At 41.7% G+C, this 16,385-nt stretch overlaps 1 protein-coding gene across 1 annotated transcript in view; it reads right to left on the reverse strand.

Moving 5' to 3' along the window:
• Positions 1-1,462: 1,462 nt before the first annotated feature.
• The window catches only part of LOC110164222 (complement factor H-like), a 43,759-nt gene continuing 28,836 nt past the window's right edge, over positions 1,463-16,385 (reverse strand). Inside the window, exons 16-23 of the mRNA XM_055164757.1 lie at positions 13,114-13,290; positions 12,305-12,410; positions 10,992-11,068; positions 8,991-9,182; positions 4,947-5,117; positions 4,525-4,704; positions 2,962-3,138; positions 1,463-2,040 (exon numbers count right to left, since the gene is read on the reverse strand). Coding sequence (XP_055020732.1) covers positions 1,847-2,040; positions 2,962-3,138; positions 4,525-4,704; positions 4,947-5,117; positions 8,991-9,182; positions 10,992-11,068; positions 12,305-12,410; positions 13,114-13,290 — 1,274 coding nt within the window. The 3' untranslated portion in view covers positions 1,463-1,846. The remainder of the gene's footprint in view (positions 2,041-2,961; positions 3,139-4,524; positions 4,705-4,946; positions 5,118-8,990; positions 9,183-10,991; positions 11,069-12,304; positions 12,411-13,113; positions 13,291-16,385) is intronic.

Here is a 16,385-nt window from a genome sequence, read left to right on the forward strand (position 1 = left end):
CCAGGACTGAAGAGGAGGACTAAACCAGAACTGAACTAGGACTAAAACAGGACTAAACCAGAACAAAACCAGAACAAAACCAAGACTAAACCAGAACTGAACTAGGACTAAAACAGGACTCAATATCCGGACGGGCTCGAAGGTGACCGCAGGAGAAAGGAGCGGCTCTGCTCCGCACCTCACGGAGGTAAGAGCGGCTGTCGCCCGATCGCGCTTTATGGTCACCGTGCTCCGCGGGCTCACGGTCCTGATTTCAGCAACTATTTGCGGGTACCCGACCCGTGTAAGACTCTGCTACAGCGAGTATCTTCTACCTTCCTGTAAATCGTTACTTTTATAACGCGTTACTCCCAACACTGATAATAACCTATGCATTTGAACTAATTACTGAGATTAGTGAGTAGGCTTGATAAATATATGGCAAATTTTTGGAGTTTGGTTTAACCCTGAGTTCGCTTTTCATTCCGACGTCATGAAGTTTCCTAGATATGTGAGATGTGACGGTAGAATGAGAGACAGAAAAAAGGGGTGGAGTGGCGCGGTTCGCACTAAGGGACATTTTTGATTGACTGGGCGAAGATTGTGGTGCAGGAGGCAGCGTAATACTACGTCTGTTTTATTTAAGATGCCTACAGTCAGGGGGAAAGACAAAACATTGACTGTGACGCGCACAGCAGCGCGCATGAAGTGAGCACTTGTCACCGCGGCCGTATTTCGTGGCAGTTCAAAAGGTTGGACTTATCTGTTCCTTTCACGGAAATGAAAAAAATGCGTTATGAACAGACAACCCGTCGCTTTGTTTATCAACCAAATAAATAGTTATTATTATTGGGGGACTAGATTTGTTTCGCTTTATTTTCACTTGCCCGCTCGGGCAACTAGGCAGAGGAGAGTACTTGCCCGGACAAAAGTTTTAGTTGCCCCGGGCCAGCGGACAACCGTTAATGTCGAGCCCAGGAAGTGCAAAATAACTGTTCAAAACACAATCAAACAACATCTTCCTCGGCTCATCATCCCCGTCTCTCCCTGTGCTCTACTCACATGTCTCCTACAGAAAGAGTCTCTGTCCTGTTTGTATCATGTCAGTGTCTTGGAGGATTTCAGCAGATTTCAGATTCTCCCGGGGGTGGGGCTAGTTGTGTTGATCAGGTATGAGTGGATGTGTGGCTACTGACCTGTTTCTTCTTGTCTTTTGCACCCCAACCTGAATTGGACGTAAGACGTATCCCCCTCACTAATGTTCATTTGGCATCATAACGTATATTATCGTACTGTTTTAGTGCACTGATAACATCACTAACAAATGCTGCACCTTCATGTTAACCCATGTTCCATGTGTAATCGCACAGACAGTGGTGTTTTCTGCACTCAGGCTGTGTGTATCCACTGTGTTTCCAAACCACACACCGTTTATATGAACAGACAATCTGCCAAACAAAGAATCATTCCATATATTAGCCACAATGTTTTATTAGCTGCAGGGTTCAAAGTGTGAGAAAAAAAGTAGCAGGTTATAGACCGGAATTTACAGTAACAGTTTACAGGTCAGATCTGTGGAGAGGTGACTCCATTATATGAATGCATGCTTTCTTGGGAGGGCATGAAACATTTTTAACTGAATACATGCAAAATGGAGAATGTTATACTTGTGAACATGCTAGGCAAAGCAAAGACATCTCCATGGTGGTGGAACCGTCAATAGAAATGTTACATAGTGCATCTTTAAAGGAAACAGAATAAATTTCAATTGTCAGTGATTTTCCTGAATTATTCAACAGCATCAATCTGTATTGTAAACTGTATTTAACAGGGATGTATACATTTTGTACATATACCATGATCTTTCTTAAACACATGTGGGGAGGAGCATCACTCCATCGGTACAGATCACTCTCATCTCCTGTGTGCCGATAGGGTGAGCTCCTTTGATGCAGTCAAATGTGATGTGATCATTATGGGGGGCATACAGCTTTTGTTTCCGTCCATATCTGAATTTAATTTTATTTGGTAGCATCAGGTCTGGGTTCACTGTGCAGGGTTCTGTTGGGGAGAACACAAACAGCCATCATCTTTTTGCCATCATAAAGTGATTGTTCAACTCATGCTTTATCAGACATTTTAATCAATCATTTTTGTCATCCTAATAATCATAAAAGATTTTCAGTTAATTTTTTTTTTCTCTTTAAATTATAAAAATAAAAAATGTGGTTTAAATGAATGTTGTTCTGATACCATTTTTTTTTGAGATCCGATCCAGTATTGATACTTGGCTCTGGTGTACTCGCTGAAACCGATACCAGTCCCATAGTGTATGGCTACTCAGTTTTACTCAATCTTGTTACAATACAACAGCAAAAAATAAATCTTCTAAAAGGCTATTTTTAATGAAAATCTACAAGAATAAGTTAACTTGTGAGGAATAAAGTATTAGTGGTTTAACCATCGAACTATAATCAAAACTGGAAGATAAATCCAAGATGGCGTCGTATTGTTTTCAGTGGCCTGTGCTCATTAGTGCATCACGCCAAGAAATATGTTTACTTCTGCATCACTTCCTGAATACTGGTCTTGCGCTGCAAAACGTGTGATATCAGAAACGTGCAGTTCTAAAGAAATCAGGGTGAGAACTGCTAGAGCTAGCGCAGGCTCAGAGCGGGGCTAGGCTAACTCTTACAAAACTCACTTTAAGGTGCTTTGACGATTATTATTATTCCAGGTACTGCAGCTCTCAGGAGCTTGGGCCCAGAAACAACAGGACATCCACAATTTTCACAAAGGTCGGATTTTGTAGGGATTCTTTTCTATTTTCACAACATAAACTTTTTAAAATGTTTATGAGAAAGTAAATGCAGAAGTCATATTTTTGGTGACCCATGCACCATTGACAATTAGAGACAGAAAAAGATCACAGCTCTTATAAATGACAATGTAGATGTTGGAGTGTGAATATGTGAGTCTTACTGAGACATTTGATGTCCCCGGTCCAAACTCCATTTAAACAGGTTTTGCGTGGCCCTCCTTCCATTACGTACTTGTCTTGACATTGGTATTGAACCCGTGAATTATGGCTAAATGTTTGACCAGAGGCAAAGAAGTCTCCATTATCCAAAGAAGGTGGAGGTCCACAACTGTAAGGATCTGAAAGAGAAACAGACCTGCTTAAAGGAGCAACTGGAAAAAGTCCAGATCTCAAATAATCAATCAACAAACAAAAAAAGCCAATCAGAAGTGAGGGTGTCCTGCCTACACTTAGCAGGCTGTCAATCAAACCTGTTGCTAACGTTAACAAGAGCATCATCGGGACAAAGAAAGTGCCTTATTGGTCGGTTATTAATATTAATATATTAATTTATAGACAAAATAGTGAAATAAACACATCAGGATCACGTAGAGAGGGTTAATATGAACATTTTAAGGCCAAAATGATGAGACTCACAGCGGCAGGTACAGAGAGGGGGCCAACGTTTTTTAATAGAAAGTGAAATGGAGCCAGAGCCAAATCACACCCATGCTCATTTCCTATTTGGAACATGGAGACTAGCAGGCCAGCTATGTCCATTTATACAAACAGAGAAACTATCTGAGAAAACAGCATCAGATGAGCCGCCTGCACCAGGAGCACAGAGCCTCCTGCACCAGGACACCAGCACATTTACCAAGGGCAGAGATGAGGCCAAGTCACAACCCTCCACCAGCAACCCACAGAACAACGCACAAGTGTCCCTCAAATGTGTATTCATCAGATCACAGAAGCTAAGCGTTGATTGGCTGGAAGAGGAGACCTCTGAAAATACCAGGCGCCACAGTGGAGTGGATGTAGAGCACATTGTTGCTGGGTCCCCAAACAACACTTAAGTTAACTTAAATTAAATCCAGTTTCCATGTATGCTCATTTAGAGGAAATGTGGGACAATGACTGAAAGTTTGTCTGGTTACAATTTGGCGTGTTTACAGCCTATAAATAACATGTATGTAACATGTGTCTGCAGTGATTCATCAGCCACTTTCACTTCGTGGAAACCGTCTGACCTCGCAGCATTAGGATTCATTTGCTCGACAGTAGGTGGATACTTTTTTATTTAACCAATCATTGCTATTTGGTCATGACATATGTAATGCACCGCTAACGGGGCTAAATGGTAAATTAAGCTTTTCCTAAATCTCATAGGAAGAAGGACAATAACATCTTTCCCCTTAATGAAATTCATCAAACATTCTCTTTGTTCCAGCTTTAAATCCTTGACCTGTTGAATCTTTACCAACACAGAATGTATGGCTCTTCGCTGGTGCCAGGACTCGCACTTCCGGGGTTCTTGCAAACCATCTAGTGTATTCCGATTCCTGACCTAGTCACAAATGAAACTGAGCGGAGGCACTAGGTGGTGTCAGCCTGGCTAGCAGTCTGGTGTGGTAAAGAAGAAGTTGAGCAGAGCTCTCGATTCACCACTCAACCTACATTCTTACCCTCACCCTGTAGAAAACAGATGGATAATGTATACATAGTGTTTAATGTAACAGTCTCACCAGTACAAGAAGGAAAAGGGTGGGTCCACTCTCCGCCCTCTGAACATGTGACCCGAGCCTGTCCTCGGAGCATGTGTCCTCTTGTTTTGCAGTAAAAAGTCAAACTCCCTCTTATTGGGAGCTGTCTCTGTATGGGATTATAATAAACACTGTCTGGTACACCCACCACATCACAGTGGTCTGCAACACAAACAGTAAACAACTGTTTTAACTACAATATTACATGAGCTCAAATAATACAAATATACAAAAAAGGTGTGAAAAAAAGCAATCTAATCAATACCATGAGACAAAACCTGAGACTAAACCTGAACTAGACTAGGACTAATCCAGGACCAAAACATGTCGACACCAGGACTAAACTGGAGTCAAACCAGAACTAAACCAGGACAAGTGTGAAAGGTGTGAATCGTATGACTGACCGCGGCAGGTGGGGAAAGTGGAGCTCCACCGTCCGGTCTGGAGACACTGCAGCTGTTTGGAGTAGCCTCCACTCACACACTGCACTGTAACTGAGCCCCCAGCAGTCACCACACCCTGCACTCCAATCACGCGCCACTTAGGGTTAGGCTCAGGAAGGGGACACGTCACCCCTGAAAACAAAAGATCATAATAATAGAAATAATTGTACATTTATGTTTCTTTTTCAGAAAGAACATTGATCCTCCACCTTTTGGACGCTTTAGAAGAAAAACAAGAGTCCCTGACACCTATCCCTCTCTTAAAGGTGCATTGTGTAACTAATCCGGTGGAAGGTCCGTCAAAATCTTTTCTCTATGGACATATTATTGCTTTGTCTGGAATGTTTAAACATTTCTATCTTCATGGAGATCAAACCAGACCAAGTTACAGGACAGATTTGTGGAGAGGTCAAGATTCCTGTTTTTCTAGGTATTTTTGAGCCATAAAATAAATGAATTAATGTGAGGTAGAGCTGTTTAATGTCATACTGTGGGACATTCCACGCACAGCAGTGACATATCCATAAAAACAAGCAAGTGACAAACCCCAACCAAAAAGTTACATAGTGCATGTTTAAGTATTCTTAAGTGTTCATGAGTCCAACATCAGAGGGGAAGAAGCTGTTCTAGTCCAGTTCTGTCCAAACAGACCGTAGCCTCCTGCCTGAGGGAGTGGTTCAAATACTCCGTGTGCAGGGTGAGAAGGGTCCTCTGTGAATCAACCTGCTCATACACCTCCTGAAGAGATGGTCACCTTCTCAGCAGCAGACCCACAATGCTCTGCACCACTCACATGGCTGTGAGCCTGGCATACCACATCGTGATGGAGGATTAGATTAGCTTTGAATATTCAAACATTGCACCATAAAAGTTGTGAATTCTGAGTAAGTAAGTAAGTCTTTATTTATATAGCGCTTTTCACTGACATTTTTTGTCACAAAGATGCTTTACAGAGCATTATTCAGCATTATTCATTCATGCTATACCTGGTGATGGCAAGCTACTGTTGTAGCCACAGCTGCCCTGGGGCACACTGACAGAAGCATTCATGTCAAAGTAATGAAGATTTTAAGATGCTAAACTGATTAAACTGAGCGTTCATTCAACAGTCTTCTATGGGGTTGTGTCCTTTTTTCTTTTATTGCAGTAGATTTGGTAAAACATCTTTAGGGGCATTTTATACACTTACTTCAAACATGTCCATGGTACCCGAGCCCCGGGGTCTAAACATGGACACCTTTAAGTCAATGACACATTGAGCCATCCAGATTAGCCTAGCCTGGCTAGGTACTTCCGGTGGCTCTCTGCCACAGAGGGACAGAGGGAGGAGGACGCTCCACGCAGCACCACGTGATCACGACAAAGACTTTATTAAAGACTTTATTAAACCTTGTTTAATAAATAAATACAAAACTAAAAGTGACAACAATGACTCATCTGTTCATTTAATCATATTTCATAATATTTAGGCAGCACATCTTTGCAGTAAAGCCCACGTGTTTTTTCGCTGTTTCAAGAATTTTATCACTATATTTTTAAGTCTGTCTATGAAGTGTGTGAGGACTGGCCCTGTATATTTATGCATATACACGTAGATATGTGCACACGCTGATCTGAATGGTCAAATTATGAGCGCGTGCGAGAGATTCAGATGCCCTCCCCTGGAGAGGGAAAGGAGCGAGGGAGGGACACGAGGACACAGATTTGGCATGAAACACATCAGATACAGATGTTATTCTGCCAATGAAAGTCCACACGAAACATCCAAACTGCTCACCTGTGAGTGTGGGTCTGGGTCTGACCTCTGTGAGTGTGGGTCTGGGTCTGACCTCTGTGAGTGTGGGTCTGGGTCGGGACGGGCAGGGGCATTATTCTGTTCTTCATACAGTGTGCAAAGTTCCCCATTACACAAAAATGTAGGGAAGATTTTGGTTGGGGTCAGGTTCAGACAGTAGTCTTCGTGTCGTGCACAGACTCGGGTCACTCTGCCGCTCGGTGCGTAAAGACTAAAGTAAAAGTGTTAAAGTTGCGTTCATTAAATCAAAGCCTGGCTCCTGCTGCGTCCAAGGGAAGAGTTTTCTCTCAGGTCGGGTCATTATTTCGTCCTCTGTGTTGGTCACAGACTGTGTTCTATAGAAGTCTATGGTCACGGTGTGGACTGTGGACACTGTGTCCAGGAACGTAGCCGCGCTCGTGCACGAGTGTCAAATGTATAATATTGTGGAGAATAATGAGTGGAATACTTAATAACACTTAAATGCGCAAATCTGAAGGTAATTCTTCTGTATACGTGGATTTTCTGATCAAACTCTTTCTCAAACTCTGTTCACTTCTGCTTCTCTCCACGAGTGTCGCTTTTTCCCCGTGTCTCCAGACTTTGCGTAGAGCTTACAGGAGATCCTGAGTTGGCGTAGATTTAAGCAAAGAGCCACACCTTAGTCGAATTTTATAAATGCCGCGGTTGGCGTAGGAAGCGTGCACGCACGGATTTTTGCATAAGCAAGCTTTATAAATGAGGCCCCAGGGCACTGTCCAGCTCCAGAGCCACATACAGCCCTTTGCATGACTCTGATCGGCCCATTTAGAATTACAAAATAAAAATATTTGATCATCGATTAGTGGCTGTTCCATTGGTGCTGCAGCTCCGGGAGCTCCGGCCTAGAAAGAATTGTCTCATTTGACACACATGCATGATTTGGGGAACTGAAACTGCCCGTGGCTGATAGGGCATCAACAACTTTCACAAATGTCAGATTTTGTAATTTTAAAGAGGGAAATTTTTTATTTTTACAATATGAACTTTAAAAATGTTTTAAATTGTCATTTGAAGAATTTTAAGCTGAGGAAGATTTTATGATCTAAAAGTAAGTAAAAATCGCCACAAAATGCAATCTTTTTAAAAACTAAGTGGCCTGTCAGCCGAACTCGAACAGTTTGTGATTACATTGCGCTCTACAGGAAAAATCCTTTCTGGACAGTTATTTTAATAGATCCATGATGGTAACATGTCGTTTATTGACGTTCCCTCTCGAGCTCTACACTTCCTGGTCCATCAGTTAATTGAAATGACCATCTCACGTTAAAAGAGACAGCAGTCATTTAAAGCTGACAAGGAACTTTTCCTCATTCTGATCTGAGGAGTGAGAGGAAAGACACAACTCTCCCCTTCTCCTCTCGCCCTCCAGTCTGGAGCCTGGTTAATGCCTCAGACTCTTCCAGGTGCTTGGTAGTTCATGTGGAGCTTAAGTTCCACTCTACGTAAAAGTAAAGTTGGAGCAGAACTCTTCACATGTACCTGAACAAGAAACAAAAAATCCACACCAATGTGTTTTCAGTTTGACAGGGAGCGAGAGACGGGGGAATGAGGAGAGAGACACAGATGTGATGAGTGCATAGAAAGAACTCACTGAAAACCAGTTCATCCTCAGAGTTCAAACCATTGTGCGTGTGTGTAAAAGCTGCATTTCCCCTCAAAACAGCCACATGCAGGTAATTTTAATGTAATAATGGCTTTAGGCTTTTACATACTGTAGTATGTGCCTTTTTAATACATGCAGCGTCCACAGACACGTGTGCATAGGAGCATACGGCTGGTAAAAGTCTCAAGTGGCACTTGACTATAAAAGTCACTTTTTAAACTGGATCAGACAGAGACAAGTGCGCTGACACAGGTGTGTGAATGCATGTGCTGAAACTTTTGACTGTTTCTTGGAGACATTGATAAAATCATCTTGACAGTTAGCCTGGTCCCAACAAGGTTTCTGCCCAGGTGCTTGTTACTGCACCAACTCTGGTTAATCACTTTGGTGGAACTGAGGATTAGACAAGCCTGGATAGCCCACATAAGCCAGGCTTTCACTTTAGCTTACTTCATGGAATACGCCCAAAAACAAAGCTGCAAATTAACTGTGAACTTTCTTGTTGGACCCAGAAGTGACGTCATCACTTAAGAAGTCTACAGAGAAAATGGACTTACGTATGTGCATCGGACTCACTGATATTTACCCACACAGTTGGGGAAAGGTTTGTCCCACTGTCCGTCCCTGCCACAGACCAAAGTAGCAGAGCCGTTCAGAGTGGAGCCCAGAGAACTACAGCTGAAGGTGATGAAGCGGTCTGGCAGGATGGGCCCCTCTTCAATGGGTAAATCTTCGACAGTGACCCCTGGTATGTGAGGTGGGACGTCACAACTCAGTGCTGAAAAAAGTAAATGGTTAGAGAAGGGTCTGGTCTTGTTTTGGAAAACCTGTAGAATATCTAGTGTGAGTGAGCTTGTGTCCTGCTAATAATGTTGACACCCATAGTGGTAATATTGATACTTTACAGTGACATAAAGCTGGAGGTGTTCTTCATGTATCTAGGGGTCACAACAAATGCTGCAACAAATACAAACACGACAACACAACAAAAAGCCACAACAAACCAAAAAAAGCCACAACGGAAATGACCGCAGGACTCTATTTTAATGCAAATGCCGCAACAAATACAAACACCACAAGATAAGATAAGATAAGATAATCCTTTATTGTCTCCCATGGGTGAAATTTGTCTTGGGACAGGGGGTAACATGCTTTATCAAAAAACAGGACAACACAACACAAAGCAGCACATAAACACCATAGAACAAAATAAATATGAGACTAAGTCTGACCACGAGTGATGCACCAACAGGACCTTTAAATTATTCTTAACATACGAGCCCTTTGCATTCTTGTATTCTATTAGTAATTGCACATTCCCTAAGCCTATGTGCAGTTTTGATTGCACATTCCCTAAGCCTTTTATAATTATTTTTTAACTGCACTATCTGAGTTTAGCAGATTAACAACTAGTGGCACAAAAGAATGTTTGAATCTGTTCAGTTTACAGTTTACTCAAACTGACTGTGAAGAACATGGGTTGGGTCATTGATTACCTTCCTGCCGAGCTTCCTAACAGTCTCCTCAAAAATTTGCTGAAGTGAGCTCTGGGCCACACCCATTATTTTACCCGCTCTTTTAGTCAAGGTAAAAATCGGTGATTTAAGTTTGACTGACAGGTTACCAAACCACGCTGACATGCCATAACGTAAAATAGATCCCATGCATGCTTTGTAAAACATTAGCATTACATTGGTGTCCACACCATGTAACCTAGGCCGTCTTAAAAAACACAACACAAATGCAAATGCTGCAACACATTAAAAAGCCACAACACATCAAAAAACCACAGCGGAAGTGACCGTGGGACTCTATTTTCCGACGGACCGATCAAGCGGCAAGTGAAGAAGAAGAACTACAACATGAAAAGTAAAAGAACGCAGAAGTTGGAAATGTAAGTAAAAGTAATTTATTGTTTTATCATTATTCGTTTCACTTTGTAGTTCTTCTTCTTCACTTGCTGCTTGATCGATCCATTGGAAAATAGAGTCCCGCGATCACTTCCGTTATAGCTTTTTAATGTGTTGTGGCTTTTTAATGTGTTGCGGCGTTTGCGTTTGTGTTGTGGCGTTTGTATTTGTTGCGGCGTTTGCATTAAAATAGAGTCCCGCAGTCATTTCCGTTGTGGCTTTTTTTGGTTTGTTGTAGCTTTTTGTTGTGTTGTCACATTTGTATTTGTTGCTCCGTTTGCGTTTGTTGTGACTCCTCTCGGCTTCCGTATGTATCCCTACGGTAGAATGTTCATCAGTTAGACACAATACACACATTAGCAAACAGTCTGAAAACTCATGAGGTGTATGATTTTCAACAGAACGATTAGAGTGACTAACTGAAAAACTGTCAGCTAATTTTACGTGTGGGAGAATTTTTTAAGATCACACATCATCTCACATGTTGAAGTTCCACCTACACCAGCACTTTCTGGTGTCAAATTAAAGATCAGATTAAAGTCTAACAGATAGAGCAGTGCTTACAAATAAGTTTGTTGTTATATGTATCTCTGTATGTTTTGGGCTCATGACTCTTGTAAGTTTACATTAGCTTTGTGCTGTAAGATGAAAACTCACCTCTCATTTCTTGTACTTACGTTCACATACGGGTAAATGGTTCGACCACCCATTGAGTAAGCAGGTCCGGGTGTCTTCTTTGCTGATCATTTGATACCTGCAATAATGAGTAAAAACAATAATTAGAATGGAGATTGCTTTGCTAATACTTTTGTTAGTAAACATGTCATATTTTTCTAACTTCTTCTGAATGCTTTGAGGGGAGTGAAACATTTGACAAAGATGGTACGATAATAAAGTGCTAAAATGATCGATCCAAGCAACAATGGTTCCATGTCATTGGTCCGACAGCCCATTAATTCGACCATCACTATACACAGTAGAGATGCGTGGATAACTTATAATGTGCTGAGGATGAACTGTAAATTTAGAGTGTGGGTGGAATTCTCATTTGTTTAGAGGGGCGGGAGTTACAAACACCAGAACGAGAAAAGAGCCTCACCGAGTGGGAAGCCACCAGCACGAAGAAAGAGCCACACTGGGGCAGGGAGCCACCAGAATGAGGAAAGAGCCACACCGGGGCAGGTAGTGCTGAATGTCCATCTCCACTGTGTATGGTGATGGTCGAACTAATGGCCTGTAGGACCAATGATCCTCTTTTTTTTCTGATGAATATAATGTCGGGCTAATGGGATCTCTACTCGACGGTCGATTTTCGAACTAATGGGCTGTCGGACCAGTGGGCAGACCCCATGGACATTGAGACCTTGTTGTTTATCAATGATATGACCAATGACAAGGCAAAGAATCCAAACACACATGGTAACGAACCCAAGCAATGCTGGCATACATACATAGGCTGATAGTGACAACATCTATTTTCTCTTCTTTCTTGTAATGTTAAACCTTTTCTTATTAAAATAAATGTTAAATAATAGTTTTGCTTAAACATTGAATCCAAAGAAAGCATAATATAAAATAATAACTCTCTGTCTGTACCTGGCGGGCAGCTCTAAGACATATTTGATATGATCTTGCGGTCCAAATATAATTATATTGTGGGCCAAATTTGGCCCCGAGCCAGAGTCTGACATGTCTGAGCTAGAGGATAGGGCTCCAACATATTCCACAATCGAATCAAAATCAATTACCCAATTTGAATAGTCAAAATGAACAAATCTCTCTTCCACCTCATGATGTCATAAAGCAGTGGTTTTCAAGTGAACAGCTACTTTTTTTTGCCAATTCCAATGCCAGTAGTGAAGTGAGGTCTATTTGTGACGAGGAAAGAACATTATAACATAGATCAAACATCTGCGTAATATGCCCCCTTTAAATGACCCTGTCTACTAATGTAGAGAAAACCAACATGAAGTTCCTTGGTCTAACGTACCCTTCATTACAGGAATACTTTATAGTCGTCCCAAATACAAAATCCTCTCCAGTGATGATCTGATAGTATCCATTGAGAATGTCGTCCGGAAGTATGCACGGTTTTACTGAAAAGACCAAAGGTTTAAACACTGAGTAAATTTACATGGCCAGTAAAAATCAGAATAACTGTTGTATTTGAAAAACAAATGAACTGTAAGAACTGTTTTAGTTTTAAACATTTTCACTTTTTGTCCCAGTACTTTGCTGTATTTTTACATTTTTTTTATATTCACGTCATACACTTGTTTGTCCCTTAATAAAGCCTGAACAAAAATGAATGATGATCAAACACACGCACGCACACACACACACACACGCACGCACACGCACACGCACACACACACACACACACACACACACACACACACACACACACACACACACACACACACACACACACACACCCTCCTGGGTCTTCCCCAGGGCCTTCTCCCAGTGGAACATGAACACCTCCACAGGGAGACATCCAGGAGGCATCTGGAACTACTGTCCTCCTCTCAGCTACTCCTCTTCACATATTAATGATAATATAAATAATATAATAATTATATTCATATTATTAATTATATTTTTTCACATATTTTTCTCACAAAGCCTGAATCTCAATAAACTAAAAGTCTTTAGTTCATGCTTTATAAAGGCCTGAATAAGTGCAGTTATTATTAAGTGTCACAGATATTTGAATAATCTGGTAAATCGAGAAATCTGATAATGATGAGATTTCTGCCGTGCATGTAAACATAACCACATAACAGTGATTGAACTCACGTCTGCAGATTCCTCGGTGTTCAGGTTTCCAGCCATTATCAGTGCAGAAGTATTTGATCTGACGTCCAGAACTGTAGCCCGTGTCACAGTTGAAAATGACAGTTTCTCCCTTCTCGTACACATCTTTACGGTTCACCAACTGGGCATGAGGAACTTCGGGAGGTTGCTCCAAGCAATCTGACGGCAACACAGCAACACGGTTAAACTAGCATCACAGAATCAACAATGGATTGCTAAGTATTTATTTAAAGCTTCACTATGTAACTTTTGGTGGAGGTTGCTGGTGGAGATGTCCATTGCTTTGCCCACAATGTTCCATAGTAAAGAAATAAACTATCTCTAGGTGATAAGGTTTTAAGCAAAAACAGTAAGTGTTAAAATTGAATGCTATTGAAATATGGGTTTAATGCCATACAGTGGAACAATCCTGGCAAAGCAAAAACATCTCCATAGAGTAGGTTTTAGAATAGGCTTGGCTGAGCAGACGGGAAACTCCTATCTGCTTACACAAAGGAGTTTAATTAATTAGACAGGGACAGTGCACAATATACATTAAAGGTCCTACAGTACACACAACTGACTCTTGTGAGCTTTGTAAGTGTTATAATGTGATCTCATCAAAGACAGACCTGGAGCTGTGTTTTGTTTCATTCACACATGTATAATCAAGGATTATTAGGCTGTCTGTATCACCAAAACTCAATGCTTCATTCCACCGTGTGATGTCATTTATGGGTACTTTTAAAGTTAACACTTACTTTAAGTCTCAGTTGAACTGTTTTACTCTACAGTACTCTAGAATAACCATAATTAATTTTTGAATATGTTGGTTTTAGCCTTTGTGTTTTCAGTTGAGAAAGGAACACAGTGTAAATATGTTTGAATGAAACAAAACACAACTGTTTGTGATGAGGAAAAAACATCATGACCAGTCATGGAATAATGGCATTAAAATAACTTTTGTCACTAACGGGTATTCTAACTAATTACTTTTCTTATCATTACAACGCTGTTATCATTACCAACACGCCGTTACTGCACGCTGCTGAAGCTACTCATTGAAGTTGTCATCTGACTTGGCACACACAGACACAGGAGCTGCGAATGTGTGTGTGTGTTTTTTTTCCCTTTGGTGAGGGAGGAGGGGCGAGATAACTGTCTAAGTAATGATGATTGGCTAAGGTAGTGTGAGGGTGCACTCACACTTAGACTTTAGAACCATAGCCCCTAAAGTGCTGTACGTTTGTCCAGTGTGAGTGCAATTAACCCGTGCCAGGCATCATGACAGACACCAGATACCAGGCACCACTGATTGGGACTTTGGCCTGGTTAGAAGAGGTGGGCCAAAGCACGGCACAGAGCTCATGTACACGCACACGGACGACTTTACTATACGAACCCTCTCAGGAGTGTTGATGTCACTTATATGATAAAAACAGTAAATAAAACACACAGTGAATCCTTGGTTACCTTCAATAAGGACTGTAAAAGGGAAAGAGAGACAAAATTTAGCAGCCTCGTCTCTGGCTGTCCTCACTCCTCCTGCTGCTTTTCTATACATAAACTTACAGAGGAGTGCCTATAGCAGCAGGACTCGTATCTGCCTCACTATTTAATAGATATTTCTGCAGCTGGACTTATTTCTCCACTAAAGCTCTAGCTCTGCTGCTGCATGTAAACAAACAACGCTGTGTGATGACGTCATTGGGCCGTAGCGCGGTTTGTTTATGCAGGTGTGAGTGCAGCCATAAAACCCACAGCAATCGTGCTTGAGCAAGGCCCAGTTCAAAAGTCCTAGTGTGAGTGCACCCTTAAAAAAAACTTTTAAAAATTACTCAATAGTTAGTTATAATAGTAATAGTAATAGTAATAGTGGAGTAACTCTAATTCAGTTACTTTTTGGGAGAAGTAACTAGTAACTATAACTAATTACTTTTTCAAAGTGCACTGGAGAGGTTTGCAGACAAGTGTGAAGCGGCTGGGATCAAGATCAATTCCTCCAAATCCAAGGCCATGGTTCTCGACTGGAAAAAGGCGTCTTGCCCTCTCCGGGTGGGTGGAGAGTTCCTGCCTCAAGTGGAGGAGTTCAAGTATCTCGGGGTCTTGTTCACGAGTGAGGGGAGGATGAAGTGGGTGATTGACAGGTGGATCGGAGCAGCGTCTGCAGTGATGCAGTCTCTGTATCGGACCGCTGTGGTGAAGAGGGAGCTGAGCTGAAAGGCAAAGCTCTCAATTTACCATCAATCTACGTTCCTCCCCTCACCAATGGTCATGAGTTCTGGGTAATGACCGAAAGGACAAGATCGAGGATACAAGCGGCCAAAATGAGTTTCTGCCACAGAGTGGCTGGGTGCTCTCTTCGAGATAGGGTGAGGAGCTCAGTCACACGAGAGGAGCTCGGAGTAGAGCCACCACTCCTCTATGTTGAGAGGAGCCAGCTGAGGTGGCTCGGGCATCTGTTCTGGATGCCTTCTTTGTGCCTTCTTCAGGAGGTGTTCCAGGCATGTCCCACCAGGAGGAGGCCTCAGGGAAGACCCAGGACACACTGGAGGGACTATGTCTCAGGGCTGGACTGAGAACACCTCAGGGTCCCCCTGGAGGAGCTGGAGGAAGTGTCCGGGGTGAGGAAGTCTGGGAGTCCCTGCTTAGACTGCTGCCCCCGCGACCTGGCCTCGGATAAGCCAAAGAAAATGGATGGATGGACTTTTTCAGAGTAACATGCACAGCACTATTTATGACATAGATCAAAAATAATGCAATATCTAGTCTATTAATCCATGGACCAGACCCAAAAATTTGACATATCAGTTTTTGAAAAATTCTATATCTAAGCTATTTTTTGATAATGATTTAAACTTTTGTATTTGGTTCATTTTAAAGAGAACAGCCTCGTCTTTCATTTAAGATTTGTCAGATCAATTATGACTCTGACAATCACCATGGTAACCACAGCTTTTCAAAATATCACGTGAGAACATTTTGTCACTATTCTCTCTTGAACTCTTTTACTACTTGTTATTGTTTTGTCTTTGAATATCACAGGTATTTTCAATCTGACCCTTTATTGAAATGACTTGTTTGATTGGATACAGAAAACCAGTCTGTTCCTGGCAAGTTACACAACATGTCTCTGTTGTTTGGAAACTGGCTTAGGCCCTCCTGCCAAGTGGACCCACTCGATCTGTTACAGAAGCTTTTCAAATAAGCTGATTCTATAAACATGCATTATTAATGAATACCTACAGACAAAAATGTAGAAATTATGCTAGCAT

Source organism: Boleophthalmus pectinirostris, unplaced genomic scaffold (genome assembly GCF_026225935.1).
Source record: "Boleophthalmus pectinirostris isolate CB_2022bp ecotype Guang Dong unplaced genomic scaffold, ASM2622593v1 HiC_scaffold_7, whole genome shotgun sequence".
In the NCBI taxonomy this organism is placed as follows: domain Eukaryota; kingdom Metazoa; phylum Chordata; class Actinopteri; order Gobiiformes; family Gobiidae; genus Boleophthalmus; species Boleophthalmus pectinirostris.